The sequence below is a fragment of the Anguilla rostrata genome, chromosome 12 (assembly GCF_018555375.3).
Source record: "Anguilla rostrata isolate EN2019 chromosome 12, ASM1855537v3, whole genome shotgun sequence".
Lineage (NCBI taxonomy): Eukaryota > Metazoa > Chordata > Actinopteri > Anguilliformes > Anguillidae > Anguilla > Anguilla rostrata.
This window is the reverse complement of record NC_057944.1, coordinates 27,864,844-27,892,623: the sequence shown is the minus strand read 5'-3', so window position 1 is coordinate 27,892,623 and position 27,780 is coordinate 27,864,844. Positions and strand designations below refer to the sequence as shown.

The following is a 27,780-nucleotide window of genomic DNA, read 5'->3' as shown; positions in this document are numbered from 1 at the left end:
CGTGAATCAGAGGTCTCAAAATCACATAATTTGTTTTCACAGTATCCAAGTCAAGCTAGATAACATAGTGCTCAGGAGACACTTGGTGGTTCAATAGCCATTAACGGAAATTTTTTGAAGGGACAGGTGAACAATTTATATCTATATTAACTAAGACATCTACAGTACAGGAATCTAAAGGCACCTGTGTATTTTGGAAATCCACTGGTATTTAGTCATACTTGCAACTCTTGTATCAAATACATAAAAGGAGTCACTGATTGGATGGAACTTCAATCACCTGTTGTTCCAGATGCAAGAGATGTTCCAAAATTTCATTGACCAAGAATGGTATCAACTGACCTCTGATGTTAAGATAGCACATATTTAATTTTAAAGACGACTACCTTAAAACAGGGGAAGAAAAACAAGGACGCAAAGATTTTTTTAAATGTATTATAACAAAGGTATGAATTTCCTCAAAATAATATTTCAGACTTCATAAACCAGCAAAACATGAACAATTTTAATAAAAACCTTTAGATTTTTCATTTCCATTCATGTAACTAGCATATCAGGGAAGGACAATAAAAAAGAAACAAAACATGACCTCTCCCCTCCCTTTCAAAGTAACATATGCGTGTTAAATAATAGTAAATAATTAGAACAATGACAATGATAATATTAATAACAATAATAAAAGGTTCCACTTCCCACTATTCAAGGCTGGTAATGCTGCCTTGTGAGAGTCTGTCTGTAATGCATCTCTTTCTTAACACACAGGAGAGAAACATCAGTACCAAATTTAAAAGGTAATGACAGAAAAACAGAATCTGGCCAACACCAAATGCAGATCTGGTGTACTTTTCTCCCAAGCGTGAGGATCACAGTTGTAGGTCTTAGTTTCTCTTCCAAAAAACCGCCTGTCTGCTCTGCGTGCCCCCCAGGTGCCGGGTTCCGATGGACCGGTCGCCGGGGGCAGCAGGGGCAAATGCAAACCAATAAAAAGACAGCAGACTTCAGAGCACAGGCCAAAATGCACACCTCCAGTACCGTGTCAATTTTTCAGTGCTTAATGGCCGGTGACAAGAACAAATGAAAAGAAAGGGGGGAGGAAAAAAACAAACAAAAACAAATAAAGGTCCGTGGAACCTGGTGGAAGGAAGAAGACCTTTTGAGCGGGTCCGTTTGAGAGAGTCCAGTGGGTGAGGGGCCTGGACCGGGTTTGAGGGCACCTGGGTCCTGTTCCCCAGTAAATCCAGCTGTGAACAGTTCCCAGCATGCTCCTCTGGAGGCGGGGCCTCTCCGCTCCCGCCCACGTGGAGGCGGAGACGTGTAGTCCTTCTGGGGGCTGGCGGTGGCGTGGTCTGCGGCACACGGGCCGGGCGGCGCTTTAGCTTATTTCAGTTCCAATTGGCCCAGTCACTTCCCCCTTCCCTGATCCTTCTCTTCCACACACCTCATTTCTTTTCTTATCAGGGACCCAAAATAATAATAATAATAATAATAACAATAATAATACAAAAACACAGGAAAAGGCACAGCCACATTTGCATTAACAGGTTGGAATTTTTCTTTTTTTTCACTCTCTCTCTTATGCATGCAGCAGTAAAGTATACAAATAATTATTAAAGATAAGACAGAGCTGTGCACCTGTAGCCAGTACAAATCACAAACACAAAGCTGCATTTACACGTGGGGGGTGGGGGGTGGGGGTGGGTCACTATGCAGTGTTAACGTTTAGCGTCAGCCGCCCGCCCGCCCGCCCTCCCCCCAGCCCACCCCCGCACTGCATGGCTGGATCCTCCCCCTCTGGAATAGCTTGACAAAGGGCTCTGTATCTGTCCACTCTTTGGTCAGCTGAAACCCAACGGCTTTGGGTGCTGCGCATCGTTTCCCCTCCACTGGAAACAGATTTCACTCCGCAGTTCATTTCAAATCAGGCTTTCGGCTGCATTTAGTCAGGCCTCGTATTTACCTTCAAAATCACAAACAACCTCCTATTGAGGACAAAGGGTTACAGAGGCACTGAAGAAACACACTAGATGGAAATGAGACAAGGTGAGGAACACACCATAATGAGCCTCGATGAGACGTCTAACAAGCACAAGAAAGTGTTCAAGACACTTAAAACAGTAGATGGTTACCAACCCTCTCCGGCTAAAGAGAGAATAGAAATGGTGAATGGGAGGACAGAATGGGTGCTTTGATGCTCCATGAAGCTTGGGAAGCTGGTATGTGAAGCTTTTACAGATATTTTCTTTAAAGTGTAAGCTGAGCTCCCAGCTGCCTGCAACTTGAGATGCATCTAACAGCGTGTGTGTGTGTGTCTGTGTGTGTAAAGAGTCAGGAAGCACAATCGCTTAATTTGATTCCAAATGAGAAATAAAGCAACCAAATAAAGGGAAGTATTTACTAAATGGGCCCAAACATGCATTTCTGCAATCGCAGCCAACTGTCCCACTGTTGGAAATGGAGAGCACCCAAGCCTTACGTTCTTATGAGCAATTCTAATGGCTCATGGTTAAGGTCCCTTTCCCAGCCTATATCAGTTTTCCTGCTTTTTCCTGCAGTTTTCCTGAATATGCTGTAGGAATTTGGGCACCTTGTGTTAAACTGTCTGAATGAAGATGACGGTGAGAGAAACGTGCACAAAAAGTAACTTCTCAAAATAAAGTTTCCAGTTTTCAACTGTCCTCATGTGGCCAAAAAAGTTGGACTACAGTCATACCTGTGTGACTAACATTACCCGCACTCAAGTCAACCCTGTGTGACTACCACTACCTATCATCATACCTGTCTGACCAACATTACCTATCGTCATACCTGTGTGACTAACACTACCTATCGTCATACCTGTGAGACTAAAATTCCCTCTTGTGATGTTCTACACGATTCTCAGCCAATCCAAAGATGTCTGATCATGCCAGACAAATGCAGCATCAAGCTAAACACAAATTTATTTAAGAAAATGTTTTTTCTAACCCTTTTACCACATGAGGCGGGGTTCTCTCATTCTAAGTAGATGCATTAGTGTCAAATGTGAAAAGCAGATTCACTGAGGGGTGATGGTTCTTTACCTCACATCAATACAAACATTAACAAAATAAAACGATAAAATAAGCACAGCTCTTAACATGAAAACACGAAAATAACCAACTAAACAATCACTAACACCTGTATGCTCATTCGCTTTTACAAAGCAAAGCAATGGCAAAGCGATAACAAACCAGTCAACTACACCATAGATTTCATAATGTTGTCATGGTTACCCGCCATAGCAATAACAAACGCTATTCATAATAAAATGTATCTAAAATAACATCTATTTTAATAAGGGGACCCACCCCTTATTTATTTTTCTTTTCAATTTGTAGAAATAAATAGTTTAGTATAGCCACTGTAAATCGACTGTGGAAGTCTGCTGTGACAACCACTGGGCCAGTTACTATCTGCAAGGTTTCCTCTGCACTGGTTAGTTGGGTAGCCTCAGTATTTCTGTGAAAGGCCGAGTACTTAGCATGCATATATTCCAGCCAGACCAGCTTCCTTCTCCCTGCTGCGTTTGGTAGTGATCTCTTACGGGCTGTGGCCAGCTTTAAAAAGTGAACAGTGTCATTTGAGGTAGCTCTAGTACTCTAAAATTTCCTCGCATTTTTTCAGTTGCTTTCTCTCCAATGAGAAACGCTACGAAGCCGACAACACGGCCGCTGTGTGACAGGGTGCGGAAAAAAGATACGTTTCAGAAGTCGTGGACAAAAAGGGAGGGTGGGCAATACAGGCCTTTTTCAGTTTGAGTCGCCGTGCAAAACTCCACTCCGTTTGAGTAGGGTGTCCTGGTGGACACCGGTTTAAAAAGGCAAGGCGGTGAGTGTGTTGGCGCCACGTCTAAAAGCGCTGCTGGCTTCTTGGAACCGAGACCAAACTTAACAGAGGAATTCAGCCGGAGGAACCGAGAGAGCGCCTATTTCACCCCTCTAAGTGGCCTCTTCCGCCTCAGGACGGAGTCATGGTTCAACAGAGAAGGAACTCCTACCTGCACTCCATCGGTCGACACAACCAGAGCCAAAATGGGGAAACAAAAACCAATAAACGCAGTAAGATAAGTTTACTTTGAAGCAGCCGCATGTTCCAGTGACAACACATAGTTCTTCAAAGCTGGTGACTGAAATACCATGAAAATGATCCTGAAAAGCAATAAAGGGACTAAACTGATCCGATCAGCAGAAACATCAGGAATGGAGAAGGGAACTCAGGATTACTGATCAAACGAAGCAAATGAAGCAAACGCAAATGCACTCCTGCATCATACATATTTGTTCTTCTGAATGCATGCTTAAATGCATTTATTCTTCTGAATTCACACTTCAGAAAATCGGAGATTGTACGAATCAAAGCTTACCAGTTAAAACCTTCGGAAACAATGGTGCAAAAACAACTGGCTGTCAAGTTTTCTTTCTTTCAACTTTGGAGCAGATCCCACAATGTTATGTAGGGACCAGCCTAATCAACATACACCCAAAAGAATGCATGAAGATACATGCCTACGTCAGGAGGAACCAATAAAACACCAATGAATAGCTATGTGCATAATTTAATATTATATGGCTAAGTGGATATGGTCGAGCTGAGCTAATTAAAGTCTTGCCCAGGACCTGCATTCAGTGCAATATCAATGTGTCCTGCCCCGAACTGAATGCTTTCCATTTCCCAATTTCACCTTCCATTTTACCCAGACATCAGTCATGCCTTAACACGTAATGCTGCAGAGGAAATGACTGAGGGGAAAAAAAAACTTCTGGAATTTTCTGCTGAAAGAAGAACTTTGGGATTTAACACGAATGCAAGCCCGAGGCTTTACTTTTATGTGCTGCCTTGGATTTCATGCTGATCGTACCTTTGGAAAAAGATCAACGTTCCATGAAACTGTCCCTCTCACACCATGAAAAACCAACAGCAAAGGATCTGTACACTTAAAGCTACAGTAGCACAGACGATACTGGATGTGCATTTCTTAAGGCCTGTTCACCGGTACAAACTTCTGACAGGGAATAATGGTTTCTGACAGTTTCTGACCCGACTGTTCAGCAGACCGTGCTCACACAGGGTCAGTAGTGTTCACATTTAGTGTCGTTTACCAAGCAACAGTGGGGTCTCATTAAAAATCAAGTGCATAGTTTTCTTTTGTTAGCTAAATATAATACTCATTAAGGTTTGAAACAAGCATGAGTTTTGTCTCAAATTCAACATCTAATTCAAGTTCCAGTCTTAGATTACCTCAAAGACAAAAAACCAAACAAAACCTCAATTCTGCGCTGCAAGTTACTAGACTAACTTAACTACTGTCTATGGTCAAAGGACACCGGGAACACACCACAATGAAGTTCTAATGGGACAGCTCAAATGCTTCTGGTCAAAACCAGAAGTCAAAACCAGTGATAAGGTAAATAATGCAGATAAAGCATGTGTGAAAACAACAAAATAAATCAATGTTTTCAATCAGTTTGCCTCAATGCTCCTTACACAGACTAATGTCTTTCAGCTGCTTTAAGAGTAGAATGTTCAGGAGTTTGCAGAATTTGAGTGTGGAGAATGGACGTACACCACATTTGACCCAGTATCAGTCTACATCCATCCTTGAAACAACCAGAAGAGTGGGAGGAGCCTGCTCCAGATCAATCTCAGGGTCTAAGTGCCTGCCAGGTGAAAAAGTCTCCAAGTGACCAGACGTGGTGTCACGGTAACAAAGGCACGGTTGAGGACAGTTAAATATCGTTTCTCTCTGTGGCCTGCAGAGTGAATACGGAACAGCATAGGGCACTAGAGAGACAGACCAACCAAGCACACGCAGAGGATGGGACTTCGCTTCAGGGTCAGTCTATGTAGCCGTTTTGAACAACCTAGAAAAACACAAAACACCTAAAAGCCAAAGAGACACCTGCCTCTCAATTAGCACCAACTCAGGCAAATCAAAAATCAAATCTACTGGACAAAGGCAGAAAGTAATCACAGGGATTAATCAACACCTAATCTATGAACATGCATTTCCATTGCCAGGGTCCTGAGAAAAATGAGCAAAATTCCTAAAAGCAACACCAGCATAGAGGAGTGGAGCCCCCAGGGCCACAGCCATCCGTACCCAACAGCGAGTGACTTAACGGCTCTAACACAGCAAATGGTATAACGTGTAAGATCTCAGAGTGAAAACATCCAAACAGCGTGGTCAAGGGAGCGGTGGAATTTGACACCATGGCAATGTCTTGTCGCCGTACTTCGGCAATCTGTGAAAATCCTAACCACCCGATTGGCTGTGCTCCGGCAATTTGTGAAAATCCCAACCACCCGATTGGCCGTGCTCTGACAATTTGTGAAAATCCCAACCACCCAATTTCAGCCAAGACGTCAATGTGATGGAGGTTCCCTCAAAGAGCTAGAACAGCAACTCTGTTACGCTCTCTCCCACTTGTTGACTGTAGTTTACCGCATGGCCAGCTATCTTTAAGTGCCATTTATATTGAATTACATTGAATGAAGGCTGGTTTTTTGTTGGGAACAGATTGGGCTTATCAGTCCAGATACACTGTCCTTGGCAGAGCTGTAGTGTGGATGAACAGACTTAAACGGTACTTGGTTCTTAGCTGACAAATAACCAATATTTTACGAAATTTTAATTCAATATTCATACTGACTTTGGCCAATGGCATTCTTTTGACCTTCAAGACCACCGTTTGAAACCACTTAAAAGTAAAAGGGGCATTTTTACACTCTAAGGAGGACATGCCTAAGTGCAGACTGAATCCATGATGCGGCCTCTACCGTCACCCACATTTCCCTTTTTTAGGCAACACTAGGTGCTCTTCAAGGGTGTACCTGCCTGGTGCTTTAGTCCTTCACCATTCGCGCTCAACGGCATTGGACATAAACTCAAATTGACAGACTGTTTCAATTTGTCTTCCTGAAGACTAATACAGTGATAGCAATTTCAACACAAAGACAGAGTGTGGGTTTTCCTGGACATCAGCAAACACATGAGTGCCTTGGGTTTGAGAGCTCGCCAAGCGGATCCTGAAGGAACAGCTCAGCCCACTTGGAATGGTGTATACTGCAGCGTGCCCACACTACCCAAGAAATGACAAAGCCTCAGTGGACAGCACTAATAAGTTCTCCTCTTCTTATTCATCCTTCTCACCATTTCACACAAGGACTGATGAAAAAGCTGAGTTAACCAACAACAGCACCCATACATCTGGAGAAATGAGGAGACACTATTCCCAGGACAGACACCACCCCAAAAAACCCAAAAGACAAAATCCACGTTCCACTCTGTAAAGGCCCGACACCAAGACCTGCTGCATGATCAGAAGCCGGAACGCACATTTCAAAAAGGCTGCTCTGTCTCTCCGGACAGTGATCCCCTTTGGCCCAGACAATAAACTGCTGTTTGGACACGCTTCCTCTGTTTGCACGTTCCCCTTTCCTGTCCTGTCATTGGCTTGGAACGACACGTGGCCATGCCCCCACTCCGCTGCTGCTGAAGCGGATCAGCCCACCTTGCCAGGGAAGATGCCCGTTCAGCACGCCCGAGAGCATCCAAAAAGGCACCCAGCACAGTAGTGGCTTGGTTTCACCACGTATCTGATAACTGGGGGCTTTGGAGAAACACGTACCCATGAACCACATTTGGATGTACAGGCAGAATCAATCGCCACTGCACCCTTTGGGTCAAAAACATTTTCTGTAAAGTACTGGTATTAGAAATGATGGATACGACCCGCTGCAAAGTTCATAAATGGACACTCCAACAAAGATCTAAGCTGCAAGCACCCAAACTAAAGGAAATCCCAGTTTTGAATTACAAAGCAAAATTATTAATAATCGGATTACCAACACCCAATCGACACAGACGTGGACACACTATTCCTCGAACACAGTTAGACATTTTACCACTTACGACAAAACTGCTGCTTATCGAAAACACCAATAATCCATGATGATCTGAACGTAAAACCGTTGGTCCGAAGTGTCACATAAGAAAGGGACATCTATGCATATTAAACAGCCTTGATTCATCAAACCAGGGTGCTAGCCTTTGACAGAAAACAAGGGAGTGGAGAGGCCTGCGCATTCAATTCCGACCGGCAGAAAAAAAACAGCTTCATTTTCAATCACTCTTAGCAACAGAAATAGGGCAGAGGGTATAGAGTGTATTTATTTTGCTCGTTTCCCTATCAAAAAAGTGCAGGATCACCACTTAGATTTTTTTTTTTCTCCAATGTATATAAGCTAAATAAACCTGTCAATCCTGTCAATGAGACAGTCACACTTATTTTTAAATGGTTTAAATTTCACCAGCCCTTATCAAAATCCAGGGAGGGGAGGGGATATAAAACAAGTGATTTGCTTTTTTTAACGTTTTCTCATTTTTTCCTCCTTAAAGTCTGGGTTCTAAACAACAAAAGTCTGACAGCGGCAGATTTTTAATTTTTTAAATTTTTTTAAACTTTTTTCTTTTTAATTTGTGATAGCCCTCATAATTGAGAGTTGAAACCTACATTGTTTTTTATAGGTTTCCAAAACCACCCGCAAACACTAGTCAATAAGACAGAAGTAAATCAGACCTCTCTTTCCCTGTCTTTCTCATGGGGGATAGAGGTTGCGGGAAGCTTAAAAGCGCATGGCTGGGCTCTTCAGATAATTTCCCAGAATGCACGGGTGCGCTCTGTGCATGGGGATTGCGTCCCACTCCCACCGAGAGGTTACTCACTTCTCCATGCACTTTGACTACGTGCTGGGATGAAAAGGAAGGAACATTTTTGGGAACAACGCCCTAATGTCAGCACCAATCCTCCCTTTCTCTGACAGATCTCAGCCTCAGTGTCAGCAGTGACCCAGCGGTAAATGACTGGCACCAGCCCTCCCCGCTACCCGCGGCCTTTCTCATTACGTCATCGGGGGCCTGCAGAGGGAGACACTGAGCAGGTTGGAAAACTAAACAATTCAGCATTCAAACTCTCCTGCAATTCTTTTTTTCTCTCACATAATATCATAGTAATCTGTATTCCATTTATAATAAACCTTAGTTAAGTATAATAAAGTAGAAAAATATCAGAGAACATATACACAGTTAGTTTGTATTTTTGTAGTGACCATTATGTTTATGTTGATTTCTGTCCTACAGCCCCAGAGAGCTGATCAGGATTCAGTTATAAAGTGTAGGTCTTTTTTTTAAATTGATTATTTGTTTTATTTTCATATTGTCGATGTTCTGTCCATTCCATCTGTAAGGGAACAGAGAGAAAAGAAAAAAATCCACTTAAAAACGAAGTTCAACAATATCCAACTAAAGAACGAATCTTTAACATCAGAGCTAATGTAAACTTTGCATCATTTGAAGCTTACTTCCTGGCCAAGTGCCTGGATTTTTGCGCAAAAAGTGAAAATACTGAATTTCATATCCTAAAAAAGGTGAGTTGAGTCAAAATTAACCTAAAATAGATTTGCGTTTTAAGTACAAGTCTTAGGGAGCCAGAAGGGGGTACCAAACTACAGGGTAAGAAAAAAAAAAGCAAGTCCCCATATTATTGGACCTTAAAAAAGCATACTGAGAGAAGTCAAATGTGTACCCCAGGCTTTTCTGTTAAAAAAGGGACATTAGAAAACAAACTACGTAAATCCAACAGAAAATCTGTATTGACCGCTATTATATACAATTCTTCATGTCATCAACATCATCACGTCATGTTACTCTGATATTCTTTAAAACATGTCAGCCACAGTGTGGAAGCTCAGTGTGTAAAGAGGCCAGCTGCTCCAGCCCAGGGAGCAGGGCCTACAGATGCACTCACCCCCTAAGGCATGCTCTGTCATACTGAGGCACAGCGACTCCAGCGTGGGGTTGATCTCGAGGTCCGTGCCTGGAACTTGGCATTCTGGATGAAGTGAGGGAAAGACAGAAGAAGTGAAACAGAGAGAGAGAGAGAGAGCAGTCTGGTTTGACAGATCCGCCATTCAAAAACAGATGTAAAACAGGTGTTGGCCCGCTGAAGATAACGGAAAGCGTGGCGCCGTTTCGGGGGGGTGAAGCCTCACCTGGCTGCTGAAACAGGAGCATGGTCTGTGGAGAGGTGTGGACGGGCAGCGAGTGGGTCCTCTGCACAGAGCTGCGGTTCTGGCTGGGCATGCTGTTGCTACCGCCGGGGTTGGCAAACCACAGGTTCTGCGGGGGGGGGGGGGGGGGGGGGGGAGGAGTCTCACTTCATCACTGCCTCCACTTCCATAGCAACAACACCCACAAGGTCTGAGCACATTTACGGTGTATACCTCTGCTTTTCGCCAATAGAGATCAAGTTTAAATGATGACAATCTACAAAAATAAATCAATGGACAAAACTGTAAAGTACTGAGAAAAAAGGATATTTGAAATTTGGAAATGATACCCTTTATTAAATAACCGCAATAAAACAATGTGGCCAGCATATTTTGTATTCAATTGAGCAAGTTTTTTTCATTTATCTGTCAAATTATGATGAACACTGACATTATTTTTAAGTTTTCTATTTTTAATGATACAGCAATATCATCCATTTTGTGTTTCCAAGGACTGCACCTGTTTTATCTCCTTTATGAAACACCTTCATTTACAAAATCTTACTCTGCAAAAATGATTAAATGAGAACTGGGACTGACCATTCATATAAACAATTCTTGTTTAAAATGAGAATAAAATAAGTCTTAACAATGATTAACAATGATTTTGTGAAAGAAAATCTGACACGTATATATAACTGATACACAAAGCATTGATTCGTTTTTCCCCGCAGACACTTCCAGAAAGCTAGTGGCAGCAGTGGCTAGTGTTCAGGTTTTTGGGCTTACAGGTTAGTATTTAGGGTTTTGAGTTAAGTGGTCAGAATTTGGGGTTTTGGGTTTAGTGTTCAGGGTATAGGGTTTTGGGTTTTGGTTTTAGGATTTATAGTTTTGGGTACAGTGTTTAGCGTTCATAGTTTTGGGTAGTGTTTAGGGTTTATGGTTTATAGTTTTGGGTTTAGGGTTTATAGATTTGGGTATAGTGTTTATAGATTTGGGTATAGTGTTTAAGGTTTAGGGTTTTGGGTATAGTGTTTAGGGTTTTGGGTATAGTGCTTTGGGTTTAGGGTTTTGCTTGACTGACCTGTCGGCCTTGGGCTCCCAGGGCTGGGCTGGTGAGGGTATGGCGGGGAGAGGCACCCCCAATGCCCCCCGGGCTCATCAGTCCCATCCTGCTCGGGGGGAGGCCGCGAGGGGGCATCTGGAACTGCCTCTGGCCCCTGCGTCCCAGGCCCCCCCCCACAGAGCCAGCTGTAGGGAGGGAGTTGGAGCCATAGGCCCAGCTGGGGGGAGAGAGGAGAATAAATAACACACACTGACACCACAGGGCACCAAACACATTACAACTGACCTATGCACACTGGGGAACACACACACACACACACACAAACAGACACAAAGGTGAAGCCACACTACCTCCAACAAGATCTCCTGGCATCGCTCCCGCCTCCCACAACTGGTCGCTTGTGGGCGCGTTCTCTATTTCGGACACACTGCGTTCATTAAATGTTGTCTGGAGTTTAATGTTTTATGTTGTGCTATCATTGTCCAGTTTGAATATAATCTAAAAATTATGAAAACGTAAGACTGCATTTTGCACCTGGGTCAGGCTATTGAATTGTAACAGGACATGATGTGGCCCAATTGTAGCTGTTTGTACTGCGCAAAACAGGCTAGCCAAGCTAGTTTTAGTGCACAAACACTTTTCAATGAGGCGACGTCACCACCCGAAAAATTCTTCTTGTCGGACGCAGTGTGGCTTCACAGTTAGGCGCACAAAAATTGAGCATGACTTGTATAATTCAAAAACTGTATAATTCTGTATAATTCAAAAACATATACAGCGAATGCCTTTCAGCACAGTACGCGAGACAGGGAAAAATTTCAGGGGGTGTGCTTTTATCCCTTCACCCTTTCTGCCGGTACACAGGCACGTCCAGCATTGACTTCCGAGGGAACAGGCGGAGAAGCTTCAACATCTGCTGCTTCCAGGACACCAGCCTCTTCTTCTGCGTCTCTGTGAAGGCCTGCAGCAGAGAGAGAGAGGGAGAGGAGGGCCACCCTGAAATTGGGAACCTTTCGATACTTCCACAGAAACATGCAAAGGCTTCTGTTGAGCTGCAGTTTGAGGCAGCGGCTTAAACACGTTACTTAAAGCCTTACTGAGGACTGAAATGTAAAAAATGTACCTGCTCTGAAACTACTGTGCAGATTGTACCCTACCTTAGAGACAGATAATGGGACAGGGTTTCGGGACGCTGTGTTCCTCTTACCTCATGCGCCAGACACTTTTCAATGAGCTGAAGGTAGCAGTTGATGTTCTCCTCATCTGGTCTGGACACCAGCAGCTGAGTGCACACTGTCACACAGAACATAAGAAAGCACCCCATAGGGATTACACTACAGCCCTGCCAAAGATCACAGCTCATACACTATATCCCTTAAAACATCATAGCTCATACACCACACCCCTGAAAACATCATAACTCATACACTACAGCCCTGCCAAACAGCACTGCTCATACATTACACCCCTGCCGAACATCATAACTCATACATTACACCCCTGAGAACATCACAGCTCATACACCACACACCTCCCAAACATCGGAGCTCATACACTACACCCCTGAAAACATCATAGCTCATACACTACACCTCTGCCAAACATCGCAGCTCATACACTACACCCTTCCCAAACATCACAGCTCATACACTACACCCCTGCCAAACATCATAGCGCATACACTACCGCCCTGCCAAACATCGCAGCTCATACACTACACCCCTGCCAAACAGCATGTTGCACAAACTACACCCATACCAAACAACATCGCTCATACACTACACCCACAACAAACAGCACATAACATCACATCATGTATTTGAATCTTACCCACTCAGATGAACATAAGCACACACACACAAATGAAAAAATAATAATAATACAAGCAGCCGGTTTCTTAAACGAACTCAAGCGGTAAAATCAGCAAATGTCCCACAAGTGCACGTCACCTTACTTTTACCATGAAGCAGCAATTTAAAAACACGCATGTCCATCACTGAGGTTACAGTCAATTCTGGGCCGTTGTGAAGGTCTCGTGCCTGACAGACCCCTACCTTTGCCCATGACGCGGGTAAACTGGCCGGCAATGTCTCCATCCGAGATGGGCGTGGACGAGGGCTCTCCGTCACAGGGAGGGGGGTTGTGGGTTTGGAAGCTCTCGGTGGCGGCTGCTGCGTCTTTGTCTTCCCCGGGCTTGGTGCTCTTATCGGTGGGCGGAGCGTTAGGCTCCGCCTCCTTCTGGGCAGTGGTGGGCAGGCTGTAGGCCTTGATGGGAGTGATGATGATTTGCTGGAGCTCCTGCAGAGCACTGCGCAGGTTCCCTCCCTCTAAGATGTCCTGCAGGGGGCGCGAACAGCAAGTGGGAGGGATACAGCCACAACTTAAGAGGAAAACATGGGCAATTTTCATTTTTTCATCATCTTAAACATATCCAATGAAAAGACCAAAACCGAAAACTCTAAGTGCTTTTGACATTTTCCTACTCCATTTAGCATACAACCATGAAGCCATTTATTTCAGTTGTGCGCTGAAGTCATTAAATACAGCTCAGAAAGACATATTTTCATTTACAGAAAATGGACCCTATTATCACGAAAAACATGGCCAGGGTAGTTTTTCCAAATTTACTTAAAAAAGGATCTAATTGGTTATTTAGATGTGGACTTTTTTCAGTATGACAGTACCGCACATTGCATACATTCGATGTGGAAGTGAACAGGCAAGCCAAGGGAAGCCACAAGTCACAGGCAGTACATATTCAGCAGTAGCCACCTAGCCACAAGCTGTGTTTTGGATGCTTGTTTAATTGAAAAATATGCGCATTAGTACACACAACAGCATGCAATTCTCAAGTATGCGCATTGTCTTCCTTACAGTCAGTATATCCAAAATGGAACTACTTTTCACATATCACAAAAGCAATCGTTTTAATTTTATAAATTTGTTTTAGTCAAAAGAACAAAGGCCACGTTCTTCGTAATGATGAATTACGCAGTCCTAAGCAACAGCACATCTTTGTTTTAATACTTTTTTGTAAACAATGGAGTTCTAAGACTTACGGTGTATTAGCCTTGCCTAGATGGACAATAATGGTTTGCAGGAGAGTTGAACAGAAACATTATTGGTTTAGGTCTTTTCATAGGATATGCTGACCACACACAAACAATTGTACCAGTACAGTACTTCTAAAAACCTTAGAGACCAACTAAAACACACATTACTCCGCTGATTTCAATTTTTCAATTCTGATTAATGATTTATTTACCCACTTATTTACTTGCACATGCTTGTGTGGTTTATTCATTTAGTGCTTTTTTTAATAACTTCATATTTCTTGCACAAGATGAATTCCAATATTGTACACAAATAGCAATGACAGACTTAAAAACGTATTGTCTCCTTCATTTCCAGCTATACACAATATTGTCTATCCCCAGGGTACTTTGAGGCGATCCGGTTACAGAATGCAGTGTCCCAAGACCAAATCAATAGGGACAGATCAGAAAAAACCGAAATAAAAAAATTGCTGGTATAAAGCTCCATTATGTGCTCTGCGTGTCCCAGCGTTACAAAAAGACATTTTGACGCAGCTTAAGGTGCTAACCACTGATGGCAGCTAAACGGAATCATTGCTTGTTTGCTTCTACCAAGTACCCAGATGTGCAACTGAATTGTAATGAATAGCAAGAACTGAAATTGAAAGCGTATTGAACTCGAATATGTTTAACCTGAAATTAAAAGTGAAAGCTGAATGCACTTGGTCTCCAGTGGCCCGGGTACACATGGCATAAACAGAAGCATGGCAGTAACCGCGCAGAAAAGCCGCCAGGCTACTCAAACTAGCTCACTTTATTATGTATTATCAGTTCTTTCCCCAGTGGCATATATTTCAGCCCCTGGCTATAAATACATAATGGTGGGGCATAAAACTTCAGAATAACAGCATGACCTACAGGGTCAGTCAAGTTTGTGATGACCAAACGCGATGATATGGGCACCAGAATAGCAGCACAAGAATGTGGGGGAAAAAAAACATGAATATACAAAAGTATTGGGACAGTGACACAATTTCTTGTTGTTTTGGCTCAGTAGTCCAGCACATTAAATTTGAAGTAAAACAATGAATGTCAGGTCAAAGGGCAGACTGTCAGCTTTAATTTGACAGTATTTACATCCATATCGGGTGATCCGTGTAGGAATCACAGCCCTTTGGATACATAAGTATTAGGACAATTTAAAACAATCTGAAATGCAGTAGTCACATTTAGTACTTTGTCATACATGCAATGACAGCATGAAGTCTGTAACCCATAGACATCATTACATGACCGATATCTTCCCTGCAGCCATCAGAACCAAAACCACAAAAATGGAGTCACAGTCCCAATGCTTTCAACTGCATTTAATTGTATATCAATACAAATTATGCTAATCACATCGCAGGCAAAAATGCACTCTAACGTGCGCTCTAAGTGAAACGAAGGGGATGGGTGCTGTGAGCACCAGTGCACCTGCTCACCTTCTCTAAGGACTTCAGCACGCTCTGTCTCTCCCTCAGCTTCTGGATGCTCAGGGCGATCTTGTGCCGGGCTCCTTTCGTAACATTCTGAAACACAGACGAGTGCAGCTTTTCATTACTTGTGCTCAGATGGACCCATCTGCTGAGCTTAATCTAGGCTGCAGGCCGAATGCAAGCAACATTTTTTCTGAATGCTGACTTGCAGTTCAATCATAACAGTTTTGGCTCATTACGCGGTCACTAAAAAAAAACCTGCTCAACAGTGTTGGCGAATAAAAAATAAATAAAATTTCATGTAAACATAAATCAAAAATCCAGGCTTGTCAACACATTGAAAAAAAATTTCTGTTCACATGGTAAGAATAGAAAATAAAAGAATGCATAATAATAAACAAGAATTGGAATAAATTAGATTTTTAACGGTAAAACTGGGCGTTAGCTTGATATACTGCAACGTGCCCATATATATAACAAATACAACAATTCATTCAATCATACAATTTTCCAGTTGTCTTTCTCCACTGATATCTCTATAAACTGGCCAATAGCATTCTCATAGCATTAACAGGAGTGATCCACAAACCAACGTCTTTGGTTCTGGGAAAAAATGCTCAGAATGTGCACAGCTAATGTGGCTGTATAATATGTAGGTGAGCAGAGAACAGCCATTCGGCATGAGGTAGTTAGTCTGGATTTGTGCAGTTTTGTCTCGGCTGAACATGGAGGATGCATTGGACTTGCAAATTATGGTATAACAGCATTCTGGTAGACATGCTGTGAATCCCTCCTCCCGCACACAGAATGTAAATAAATTCCCCCAAACCTGTGACTCCAGGTGCTGCTCAGTCAGAATCATCATCTCCTCATACGTCAGCTGAGAGAACAGCGAAGCATATTTGTGAAGGCGGAGACTCTTCAGCCAAGTGGGGACATCTGTAGAGTACACAGAAGAAAGCAGTGACACAAGGCAAGGACACTTCAAATTCTGTTCCCTAATCAAGACAAGTGTGTGTGGTGTAGATGATGTAGGTGATGCAGTTGATGCATGGTGTAGATCATGTAAGTGGTGTAGACGGTGTGTAGTGTAGAAGGTATAGGTCTGCAGTTTACAGCTGTTAGAAGGGCAATGACAGTGAAAAATTGCCAGGATTCAAGGTGTCATTTGCAATACAATGTCTGAAGGTTTTTAATATCGATATTATAAATTTGTTACATTTTTACATTTTGGAGAAGACTTCTCAATCATAGCAATTTACACAGGCAACTTGCCACTGGTACAAACCAGTAGGAAAACCAAGTTTACTAAAACAGTATCCACACTCTGATGCCAAACCAGAACCAGGCAGTGCTCTTTGAGTAAATGCCAAGCTTACTTCCTGTTTGATGGCAGCAGGCCCTCATAGCCTGGTCAGTCCTGACAATTCCGTACCAATTCTGTAATGAGCCACTTTCACCTTTCATGCCGCTTCCTTCTTCATGGAAGGTGTTGCGGGACGCGCCCTGCTCCTCCGTCTGCTCGCTGCCCGAGGACGCCACGCTGCTTTGGGGGGACAGCGGGGCGTGGTCCGGGGGCAGGAAGCCCGGCCGTCCCCCGAGGTCTTCCTGACTGGGCCACTCGGTGCCGCAGGCCTGGGGGCTGGAGGGGATTAGGGACATTGCCCTCTTCAGCGGGCTGGGGTGGATCTGGCTGGACAGCACTGTTGAGGGGACGGGCATGGGGTTGAAGGCAGGAGATAGGAAGTCATGCATCAATATCCTGGAACATTCCAGAAGCCAACCTGGTACTACTGTGTGTGGCCACAGTACACGCACACAGTTGCAAAGGCACAGGCCTCTGTCATGTGCACTATAGGGCCACCAGCTTCCCAGCCTGTGCTGCATGTAACAGGTCCAACAGTTTACATTACATTACAGTACAGGCATTTAGCAGACGCTCTTATCTAGAGCGACTTACACAACTTTTACATAGCATTTTACATTGTATCCATTTATACAGCTGGATATATACTGAAGCAATTTCGGTTAAGTACCTTGCTCAAGGGTACAACGGCAGTGTCCTACCCGGGAATCGAACCTGCAACCTTTCGGTTACAAGCCCAGTTCCTTACCCACTGTGCTACACTCCGTCACTTTAGCCATCAAAGCAAGCCTACAAAGCTTCACAAGGCACCGACGAAACAGACAGAAGTTAACTGAGGTCAACTGCAGTGCTTGTACCCCCAGCTATTCTAATTTGATTTTGAAGTTTTATTTATTTCAAGTAAGCCTTTCATGGCAATTTAACAGTCAAATAGGGATGAAGTCTTAGAGAACACAAGGTCAAATTGAAATGTAATTGCTGCATCTACTGGGTTAATTAGTTATGCAGCTTTGGACTGTGTTGTTCCCACGCTCAGAAAGAGGATGCATGATGTAAATGCTCTTCGCACTTTCTGAACAGCCCACCTGACAGCACAGTACTGCATAAAAACCCAACAGCCTGGGTGTCTGACTGTGCAATATTGGGTGAAAACCCAACAGCCTGGGTGTCTGGCTATGCAGTATTAGGTGAAAACACAACAGGCTGACCTACCTGGGATGGGGCATGTTAAAGTTCCATGAAAACCAAAATGAGGGGAGCCATCACATGTATCCATGATTTAAATCAATTATTGGTGTTCTGGTGAAGAGTCAGTGATTGCCAGCCTAATCCACAGAGTGGGTGCACAGTGGCTCCTTTGTACCCCACATACCTAATCTTGTGGGAAATAGTCCTCTAGAACATCATCTTATTTCTGTTGTAGATGCATTCACAATGATAGCCAATGGACAGGCCTGCTTTTTGAGACTAAAATGTCATATTAGCCCTGAGGCCTTCTAATGGGGCATGCGTCAGTTAACATAGGCTACATGCCATTACTGCCAGTGCATGGCTGCTCCACCAATTGCGATGTTTCAGAAGCTTCATGCCTAATGAATTTGGGCCTAAATACTCAAATCTGACCCTCGAGACTACTAGTACTGCTGGTTTTCTCTTCCACATGGGTTTATTGATTATTGTCACTGACTGGCCAGAAATCTCACTCCTCTAGTGCCCCAGGTTTAAAGCAGCCCCTGATTAGAAGGGAGTTATAAAAACCAGCAGCACTGCTGGTCCTGAGGGCGAGATACAAGTATCCCTGATTTATAGTTCAGAGGCACCAACATCCACCAGCTAACATGAGAAGGTGGAGGGCAAGAAGCGCTGAGAAAATTTCTGAGGGATGAGTAAAGAAGCAAAGATAAAGAAAACTGACTACACTACCAAGAAATAAACTCCTGTCGTGCCTACAATTTCTGAAAATCCATTCTAATAATATTTATATATCTGAAAAGCTTTATTCAAATTCAAGTAAATTGGACAAATACAATTTTAACAATTTCATCTCTGCACACCATGTGAAGTGCACAGGAAACACCCTACCTGTAGTTCTTAACCTTGTAGGCCCCTAATTCATTTGGGGTTTTTTGGGGGGATTCCAAGGACCACCCTGGGCATTCCCTTTCTGTTCTGCGATCACGCATGTTAATTTTAGGAATTCATTTCACTTCTATCTGCTTCATTCTTGTGTTACCCACAGTAAAGCAGAACAGAATGCTAACAGAATGATTAGGACTGACCTGTGTTGGTTCCAGTGGCGATGCTGTTGATGGGGGAAGGCATTCCGCCTGGCCCGTGGAAGGACAGGTGCCCATTCTGTCCCGCCGTAGAGGAGGAGGAAGAGGGGGGCTTGTCCGGCCAGGCGTGGGCGTCAAGGGTGTCGGTGGGCCCGGGCCACTCGTCCGAGCCCTGGCGGGGGTGATAGGGCCCGACGGGGGGCCGGGTGCTGGCTGTGTAGCCGCTGGACAGGTGCTCTTCCAGGTGGTTGAGCCACATGGCCAGGGAGGTGCGGTCCTCCAGGGTGGTGGCCGGGTGGATGAGGGCGTAGGACAGCAGCTGGCGGCTCTCCTCCACGAACAGGCTGCTCTCGATGGTGTGGCTCAGGACCTTCTGCAGGAGCTTCATGTACTGGCACTTGGCCTCACTGTTGCGTGGCTGCAGCAGGGGGAGGTGCGACAGCAGCAGGGACACCACCTTCTCCTTGGGCTCCTGGTTCCACTGGCTGACGATGGCTGTGAGGAGCAAGTTCATTCATAATGAATCCATCTGAGCATTAGCGCCACCTACCTTTGATTGAGTCATAAAATTCAACACGTCTGACAGCCAACAGCACAACCATCATATTTAACACTGCCAAGAGTCCACTGTACAAACATATTCAACACTGCCAACAGTTTACTACACAATCATAGTCAATTCTGTCTTCCGTCTACTGCACAATCAAATAAACCCTTTAAAACCCCAGAGAATAAACAGTCCCTTTAAAACACCAGAAAGTCAATTAATAAAAGGTACAGTTCACTTTCTGGGGTTTCAAAGGGATAGTTTACTTTCCAGGGTTGTAGAGGGATAGTTCACCATCTCAGATTTTAAAGGGATAGTTCCCTTTTGGAGGATTTAGTGGGATAGTTCACCTTTCCAGGTTTTAGAGCAGGGGTGTCTAATGTTATCCAAAAAGGGTCAATGTGGGTGCAAGTTTTTGTTTTAAACTACAGGAAGTTAACAATCTTTACCGTTAAAGAACATTAGATTGACTACTCTCCGCAGCTTTGCACTGGATACCCGAGAAGCATGGCCGGCTTCCTCTAGCCCATGAAGAGAATGAGGGGAAACAACACACTGACTGAATGCTGCTTTAATATTGTTGGTGTGCCTGAACTGGGTCATGGCTGAGAGCAGATATATTTAGGCATGTACCTCAGGCTATGTTTTTCACTGGGGTAGAGAGAACTTTCTGCTGAACAACTCAAACGAATGAATAAATACAAAAACAAATATCACATGAAGGAAAATGACTGCACACGGCAACGCAGCGATTTAAATGGCGCTGTTCCTAAATATGACCAAGTTGGAACACTGTGCAACCTCTACAAGGTCATGACCCTCATCACCACAGGGCTGATCATTAGATTCCCATTAAGACAGGAAAGTAAATATTTGATCAGCAGCAGAACCACTTTGCTAACAAGTCTGAACCGGTGGAAATACAGGCGTACAGTTGCAATAAAGTAAAATTAATATCTGAACAAAAACGTGGTGGTGCTAGCCCACGGAATGCGGTGTCTTTGGAACACAGGACATTTCTAAATCTGTGTTTTACATCAATTCAACTGCACTCTGTTAAACAATAACTATTTTGGCCATAAAATTCCAACAGACGACAATGACACAGTAAATTAATGTCGTAAGTTCATCATTTTATTATGACACTTCTAACTGAAGCGTGATGAAACAGCAGACTGAAATATGATACAAATAATGTTCTGCCGTTCTGACCAAAACAAATTTTTGCCTGACAGGCTACTAATATAAAAAAAAACCCTAGGAGCGATTTCCGTTTTAATTTACTCGTGTTGAGCAAGGTAGCTAGAGCGTGACATCTCATTTTTGGCTTTTCATTCAAATAAAGTGCTTTCTTTTTGAATCTCGCTATGCTACCAATGGCTGTGTAAATATTATGATCGATAAACAACACAAATGTCAAGTCACCAAAGGACGACTGGCTCAAAGAAACAGGAGTAATTATTTTGTTATGGTTCAAGTTTGGGTCATCACCCATTGTAATCATAAAAAAGGCCTTGGAATATCGGCATTTATAGAAAGCTGTGTTTTCTTTCCTGCATTTTGACACTAACATAACCCCCGCAGCACACACGCACACACACACAGCCTATGTAAATGCATACAGCCTATTCTGTATATGGGTAAATACACAATTCCTAAAAATCTCTCTGCTTAACAAATCACTGATATGAAAGTTCAAAGTTACAGTTTAACTTTCACCAATATGTTTGTCAGAAAATAAACCATATCCCAGATTCATGCTGCCCGTCTTCCAACATTCGTACAGATAGCTCAAAAAGCAACCAGCTTTATTGTATAGCTGTGAGAGTTTTATGGTGTAGCTGCATGAATTTTACTGAGTAGCTGTGAGAGTTTTATTGTGAAGCTGTGAGTTTCATTGTGTAGCTGGGTGAATTTTATTGTGTGAGTTTTATCATGTAGCTGTGAGAGTTTTATTGTGTAGCTGTGAGAGTTTTATTGTGTAGTTAGGTGAATTTTACGGTGTAGCTGTGTGAGTATAATTGTGTAACTGTTCGAGTTTTATAGTGTGACTGTGTGAAGTTATATCTGAATCCCTTGTATTTACAGGAGGTCAGTGGGTATAGAAGGTACTGTCTGTAAGGACTGAGAGAGTCTGTGGTCATAGCAGGTCATTTCTATAGGAAACCCAGAAACACTCAGCACCTTATATGTATGGGCGGGGCTGTAATATTCCATTGCTGCATCTTTCAATTCAGTATGTACAAAGGTGTTATAATAATTAATAACTGCATACATATATCACAGTATTCTTCCACATATAAGCTGCTTACAAATGAACTGCAAATCGTCTTATTTAGACCATGTTAATCCATGAAAACTGAGATGAGCAGGATGTTTTCCCAGTGACCACCAAATCATTGAAGTGAAAGGAGTCAAAGTGTCTTTCACACCAAAAAAGGAACAGGAATGACCAGTAATGCACGTGTATGCACACCAGGGCCAAATGCGTCCACTGTACTGTGGCTGTGGCCAAGCCATTTCACATGCTCGTTTAGAACAAATGTGTACATCCCGCTATTCATCAAAGACTCCTGGGTAGTGTAGTATTTCAGAATAGCTGCAGGATCTGGAAGCTTGAACGATTAGTCTCTCTGCTAGGGGTGTAAACCACAGGCTTTGCCACAAAAGGATATGATTTCAATTCTTGAGGCAACTGTTCGATATTTGTATCAAAAGCAGTGTCACAGATTTTGCAACAATACGATCTGAGATACACTACATTTCCAAAAGTATATGGACACCCCTTCTAATTAGTGGTTTTGGATATTTCAGCCACATCCAATGCTAACAGGTGCATAACATCAAGCATACAGCCATGAAATCTCCACTGACAAACACTGGCAGTAGAATGGGTCGCACTGAAGAGCTTAGTGACTTTCAACTATGTGCTCTTTAATGGTTTTCAGTGCAGAAATTTGGGTTTCATTCTGTCACCTGCAAAACACACAGTGCATTTTGCAGCTACCTTTTTAGAAATTAATCATTTATAATCAAACAAGCTGTAGGCTGGATTGCAGTACATTTTCCCACATTGGCTTTCCAGACAATGCAGTAAACAATGCACGATGTAGACACAATAGACAAAAAAAAGGCTGTGGTGCAGTCATTCAGGGCACATTGCTCGCAGATGTGCCCTGAATGACTGAAGAGACATCAGTCATAGCAGGATGAGTGCTGAGCTGATCGTTGGTGAGCAGCAGTCCATTAGCCCCAATGAAGGGTGCACTTAAGGGGCGGCTCCCATGTTCTACACCACAGCCATCTGGAGTGTCGCCTCTCTCCCGCACCTTCAAGGCAGCGGTTTTTACACTTCCTCCTCCCCTGCCCTTCTCAGGCCAAACTCGCATGGAGCTGCATGCACTTTCTGATGCGAGCCAAGCTGCCTGGAGCTGTTGTGGGCGCAGCCCTAAGATCCTGGACAACGTGGTAAAACTTCACCACAGGCTACAGCTAGAGAGGGTTCCAGCAAAACAGGACTATGCCAATGGGAGCAGACTCTAATGAAGCAGTGCTGCACTAGGATTGATCAGTGACTCTGATGAAGCTGTGCAGCACTAGCATAGATCAGTGGCTCATTAATGAAGCTGTACAGTGCTAGCTTTGATCAGTGGCTCATTAAAGAACCTGTGCAGCACTAGAATTGATCAGTGACTCTAATGAAGCTGTGCAGCACTAGAACTGATAAGTGACTCTGATGAAGCTGTCTATTGTTTGTGAATGGGAGGAAATCTCAAGTAAACAGTTAAAGATCTACAGGTCTTGGGGGACATGTAAAAACATGCCTGCCAACATAGCACTTGGCCCATTGGGAGCATCTATGAGTCTCACTCCCTGTTTAAACTTGCTGGACGATGCTTCAAGTTTACAGAAAGACACAGGGCGTGCACTGACAAACAGTGCTATGGCCCAGTGCCCCAACGCTCCTTTTCCACAAAGGCTACATGTCCATGGGTACTTTGGGATTTGAAAAATTTCCTGAGGAAAAAATACAGGCCACTGAATGCGCACTCTGCGGCAGGTCTGTACGTAAAAGCTGAAATATGGAAAAACCCAGTGCTATTGCAGGATGGCACAATGGCATCATGTCTTCCTGTTGTCTGATACCCTGCTTGCAGAGCTCATGCACTGGTATGTTTCAGGAATCTGTGTGACTTAGATGCCCTCATAGCTTAGAGCGTTCCAACTTCCCTGTGTAGGAATAATAAAATGGCTTCCTTCCAACTGGGGAACTGCGGCTTATTAAACAGCGCCAGCTGACGTCATGCGCTTAAGGGGATAGCACAAGCTCATCCGCTCTCTCCCACAAGACAGGCAGCATGAGCCTGAACATTCCAGAACTGGGGAGAAAAAGGGGAAAAAAATAGAAAAAAAAGGCATCTAAAGACCCCACCCAGCAGATGTCAAATAGAATAATGCAGCTTTACAACTTCAGCAGTCATTCCAATGGCAGCAGCCATCCAGACGGCAGTGTTAGCAAGAACTGCATTAGCTGGCTACCTTAATCCAACAGCGCCTGGAGGAATCCCACCCATTGTTTAAAAACAAAAAAAGAACTGCAACGTTGGAATCTCCCATCTACTGTACATGACCCAACAGAATGAATTCTAGTATGTTTTTACACACCTTTTATCAATAATAAAACTGTGTGTAAGTTTCTTTCAATAGTGCAGCACTATGCAGACTAATTACATACTAGGCCTTGAGTGCTCTGGCATCTTTGAAGCCTTTCAGGACCACAGTGCTGGACAGCGACTCTAATTTCAGGGCACATACTGAACCCTGAATGTGCCAGTTCTCTTACACCAATATGACAGCAAAACCCAACTCTTTAGATTCAGTGAGACCAATCAGACAAAGAAAACCCAACTCCTTAGATTCAGTGTGACCAATTTGACAACAAAAACCAACTCTTTATATTCTGTAAGACTAATCAGACAACAAAGAAATCCAACTCATTTTGTTCCGTGAGGCCAATCAGTGAAATAAAATGAAAAAGGCCTAGCCTATATCATCCACATTTTTTCACAAGTGGGATGCAACACTATAGCCTTATCTATTTGGATATTTTTTCAGTGAAATTCTTTTTACATAATAAATGACTTCAAATACATTACTTTGAATTTACTTCATTTCATTGAGGATGTTCATATGGTTATCATCATTTTTAATGTCTTAAAATTAGAAATTTATGAGCTTCTAGAGCCAAGATTAGATTTAAGGGTTCATCTTAGTGTTATGGTTAGGGTTAGGAAAATGGCAAGTGTTAGCTTGGGAATGGATTAGGATTAGGACCGATTCTGGATGATCCAATTTTATTTTTTTAAAATGGGATGAGGCACGATGTGCAGGTAAAACAATCTAAGATGAAAATACCTACGCAGTGCCCCTTCTCTGGATGCGGAGAATGCAATACGCTTTTTTCTTTTCACAAAAAATGGAGACTTACAAGAAATGGGCTTTTACTTCTGGAGCTCACAGGCACTGCAATATTACAACAATAACCGGTAGTTAGTTTTTGTAGTGCTGATGTTCACCTGGAACTTGTCTCAGAATTCAGTGGACTGGTCAGTAGGCCTACCGTTAGCTTGCAACAATTAAAAAGCTTTGAAGCTCAGACGTTTGGGTGTAATGTCCGGAGTTTAAGACTGCTACAGTGTCTAATGTTAGTGGACAGAAGCTTAGTGTTACAAAACTATTATATATTGAATGATCATCAGATCTTCAGGTGTTAGGGTTGACGCAAGACTGGATTGAAGTTTTGGAGCTTGGGAAAGGGTTAGGGTTACTTGAATTTTGGATGATCCAATTTTTTTTTACTTTTGGGATGTAACACTATAGTCTTATACTTTGACATTTTTAAGTGATATACATTTTTCTATATCAATGACTTTCTTGCACTAAATTGATGATTTTTCAGTTGGTTTTCATTTCAAAATAAAAATTTGATATTTAAGAGGACTTGGGCTAGGATTAAAGCGTGACTGAGTGAACAGACTCAACCTTTGTCTATTTAGATGCTTTCGGCCAGGCTGAAATGAATACAAAATATAATGCCATTGCTTGTCTATACATACAAACTTATATTTGTACATATGTCCAAGTACCATAGAAGTAGAGGTAAAGTTTCTTTTGACTCCAAATAATTACATATTATAAAACAAAAGCTTAAAACTGTAACAGGATTCACTCACTAGCGAACATGTTAATGACTAACGTTACCACAAGAATGCTAGTTAAACTAGTTTAAATATATGAAACCCGCACTTTCATGGCATGTCAGCACTGATAACTGACATAACACGTTACTGACATAACATGAATATGTTTGAGAGTGCTTGTTTAACATTTCTCACCTAAAAATAGTAAATAGAACCCACCTCCAGCACCTGAAATTTACCTGCTGCTACCCCATAGGGGGTGGACACCTTCGTTACAAAGCAGTGGGACATAATAAATGGACACTATTAGGTTTAAATAGGCGGGGGTGGGGGTAAATGTGAATACACCACATATATGAGTGGGCAAATATACATAAAAACTGATGTTCCACGCAGACACCCTGCGAACATAGCAGCTCAATTTCAAACGGCAAGCAGGCTCTCATGCTATTTAAAACCGTGTTCTTGAAATCCAGTTCTTGGATAAGCCCAAGGCCCGTTTCTTATGCAAGAGATTTCTGCCCCATCGCATGCTGCAAAGCACACATCTGTCCGTCACAGGCTGCCAGGGTCAGAGGTCACCTGGAGGAGTATCTGTCCGCCGGGTGAAAATGCCAGACGCACTCTCTCCGTCCCGGCCTCTCTCTCGCTTGTTTTTTTAATCTCAGACAAACGCACCAGGATGGCCATCGACCCACAGTGAATGTGAGGAGGTGAGGAGAAAGCGGAGGCCTTACCTGCGTTGTTGGCTTCGGCCTCTAGGATGTGTATCTCGGTGCAGTCGGCCAGCGAATGCTCCAGGCAGATGTGGAGGAAGCGGGCCTGGGTGCGAGTCACCCTCTTCAGCAGGGACAGCAGCGCCACCGTCTGCTCACACTCGTTCCAGCCCTTGAACCAGTCCGTCAGGATGCCCACCTGGTCTCGGAACATCATGGTTGGTCCCCCTCGGGGGGGTGTGGGGTGTGGTGGGGGTACGCAACAGGGGGGTGGAGTGGGGGGAGGGGAGCACACAAGGGGGGGGGCGTAGACTCCTGGTCTACACACGGGAGTCGCTCCCGAGTCGCGCCCCACCCACCAGCAGGTGGCAGTGTTCCCAGAACAACGCTCGGATACCCCACTGCTCGAGAGGCGGGGGTCCCTCACATGGTTCAGGGGCAGGGGGGCAGGGGGTGGGGGGAGGGGAGGCAATGAAGAAGGGCTGGCTCAATCCAGACGGAAAAAGTCAAAGGGGTCGGGCGTCCGCTCTAGAACATTCCGAAGAGCTGGATGGGTCTGAATTCTGCCCAAGCGTCCTGTGTCCTCTTCCCTGGCCAGGACACCACTCCTAGGGGCAAAAAGAAGCCTGTTACACAACCTCCAGCACCAATAGCACCAAAGAAAAACAGCCCAAACTCAATAGAGTTGTCTTTTACTGTCATGAAAACACCAATCTTGACATCTAATACTCAAGATAAGCCCAAGGGAAATCAGTTTATAATTAATTAAAAAGGGATTAGGACACAAGCAATCCATATTTAGTTTTGATCAGCTGCATGATCACCACCCCACTTAGCAGAGCTACAGGCCACAGTCAGCACTGGCACAGTCTGGATTCGATCTGAGACCATGGGGCTCATCCGTGCACCACAGCACGGTGCCTTAACAGAATGAGCTACCCAGCAACCCCTAAATGCCATTTTTTTTTATTACACTTTGCGATCAGTTAATAATGGCAGAAACTGTCAGTTATTCTCCATACAGCATTGGG

The 27,780-nt window shown here is 43.6% G+C and overlaps 1 protein-coding gene across 1 annotated transcript in view; it reads right to left on the bottom strand.

Moving 5' to 3' along the window:
- Positions 1 to 417: 417 nt before the first annotated feature.
- LOC135236828 (protein Smaug homolog 2) overlaps positions 418 to 27,780 on the bottom strand; it is a 34,960-nt gene continuing 7,597 nt past the window's right edge. Inside the window, exons 2-13 of the mRNA XM_064303373.1 lie at positions 26,771 to 27,357; positions 19,290 to 19,781; positions 17,105 to 17,347; positions 16,474 to 16,583; positions 15,651 to 15,737; positions 13,186 to 13,468; positions 12,339 to 12,424; positions 11,977 to 12,092; positions 11,150 to 11,348; positions 10,069 to 10,195; positions 9,825 to 9,908; positions 418 to 9,257 (exon numbers count right to left, since the gene is read on the bottom strand). Of these exons, the coding sequence (XP_064159443.1) occupies positions 9,229 to 9,257; positions 9,825 to 9,908; positions 10,069 to 10,195; positions 11,150 to 11,348; positions 11,977 to 12,092; positions 12,339 to 12,424; positions 13,186 to 13,468; positions 15,651 to 15,737; positions 16,474 to 16,583; positions 17,105 to 17,347; positions 19,290 to 19,781; positions 26,771 to 26,966 (2,052 nt within the window). The 5' untranslated portion in view covers positions 26,967 to 27,357 and the 3' untranslated portion in view covers positions 418 to 9,228. The remainder of the gene's footprint in view (positions 9,258 to 9,824; positions 9,909 to 10,068; positions 10,196 to 11,149; positions 11,349 to 11,976; positions 12,093 to 12,338; positions 12,425 to 13,185; positions 13,469 to 15,650; positions 15,738 to 16,473; positions 16,584 to 17,104; positions 17,348 to 19,289; positions 19,782 to 26,770; positions 27,358 to 27,780) is intronic.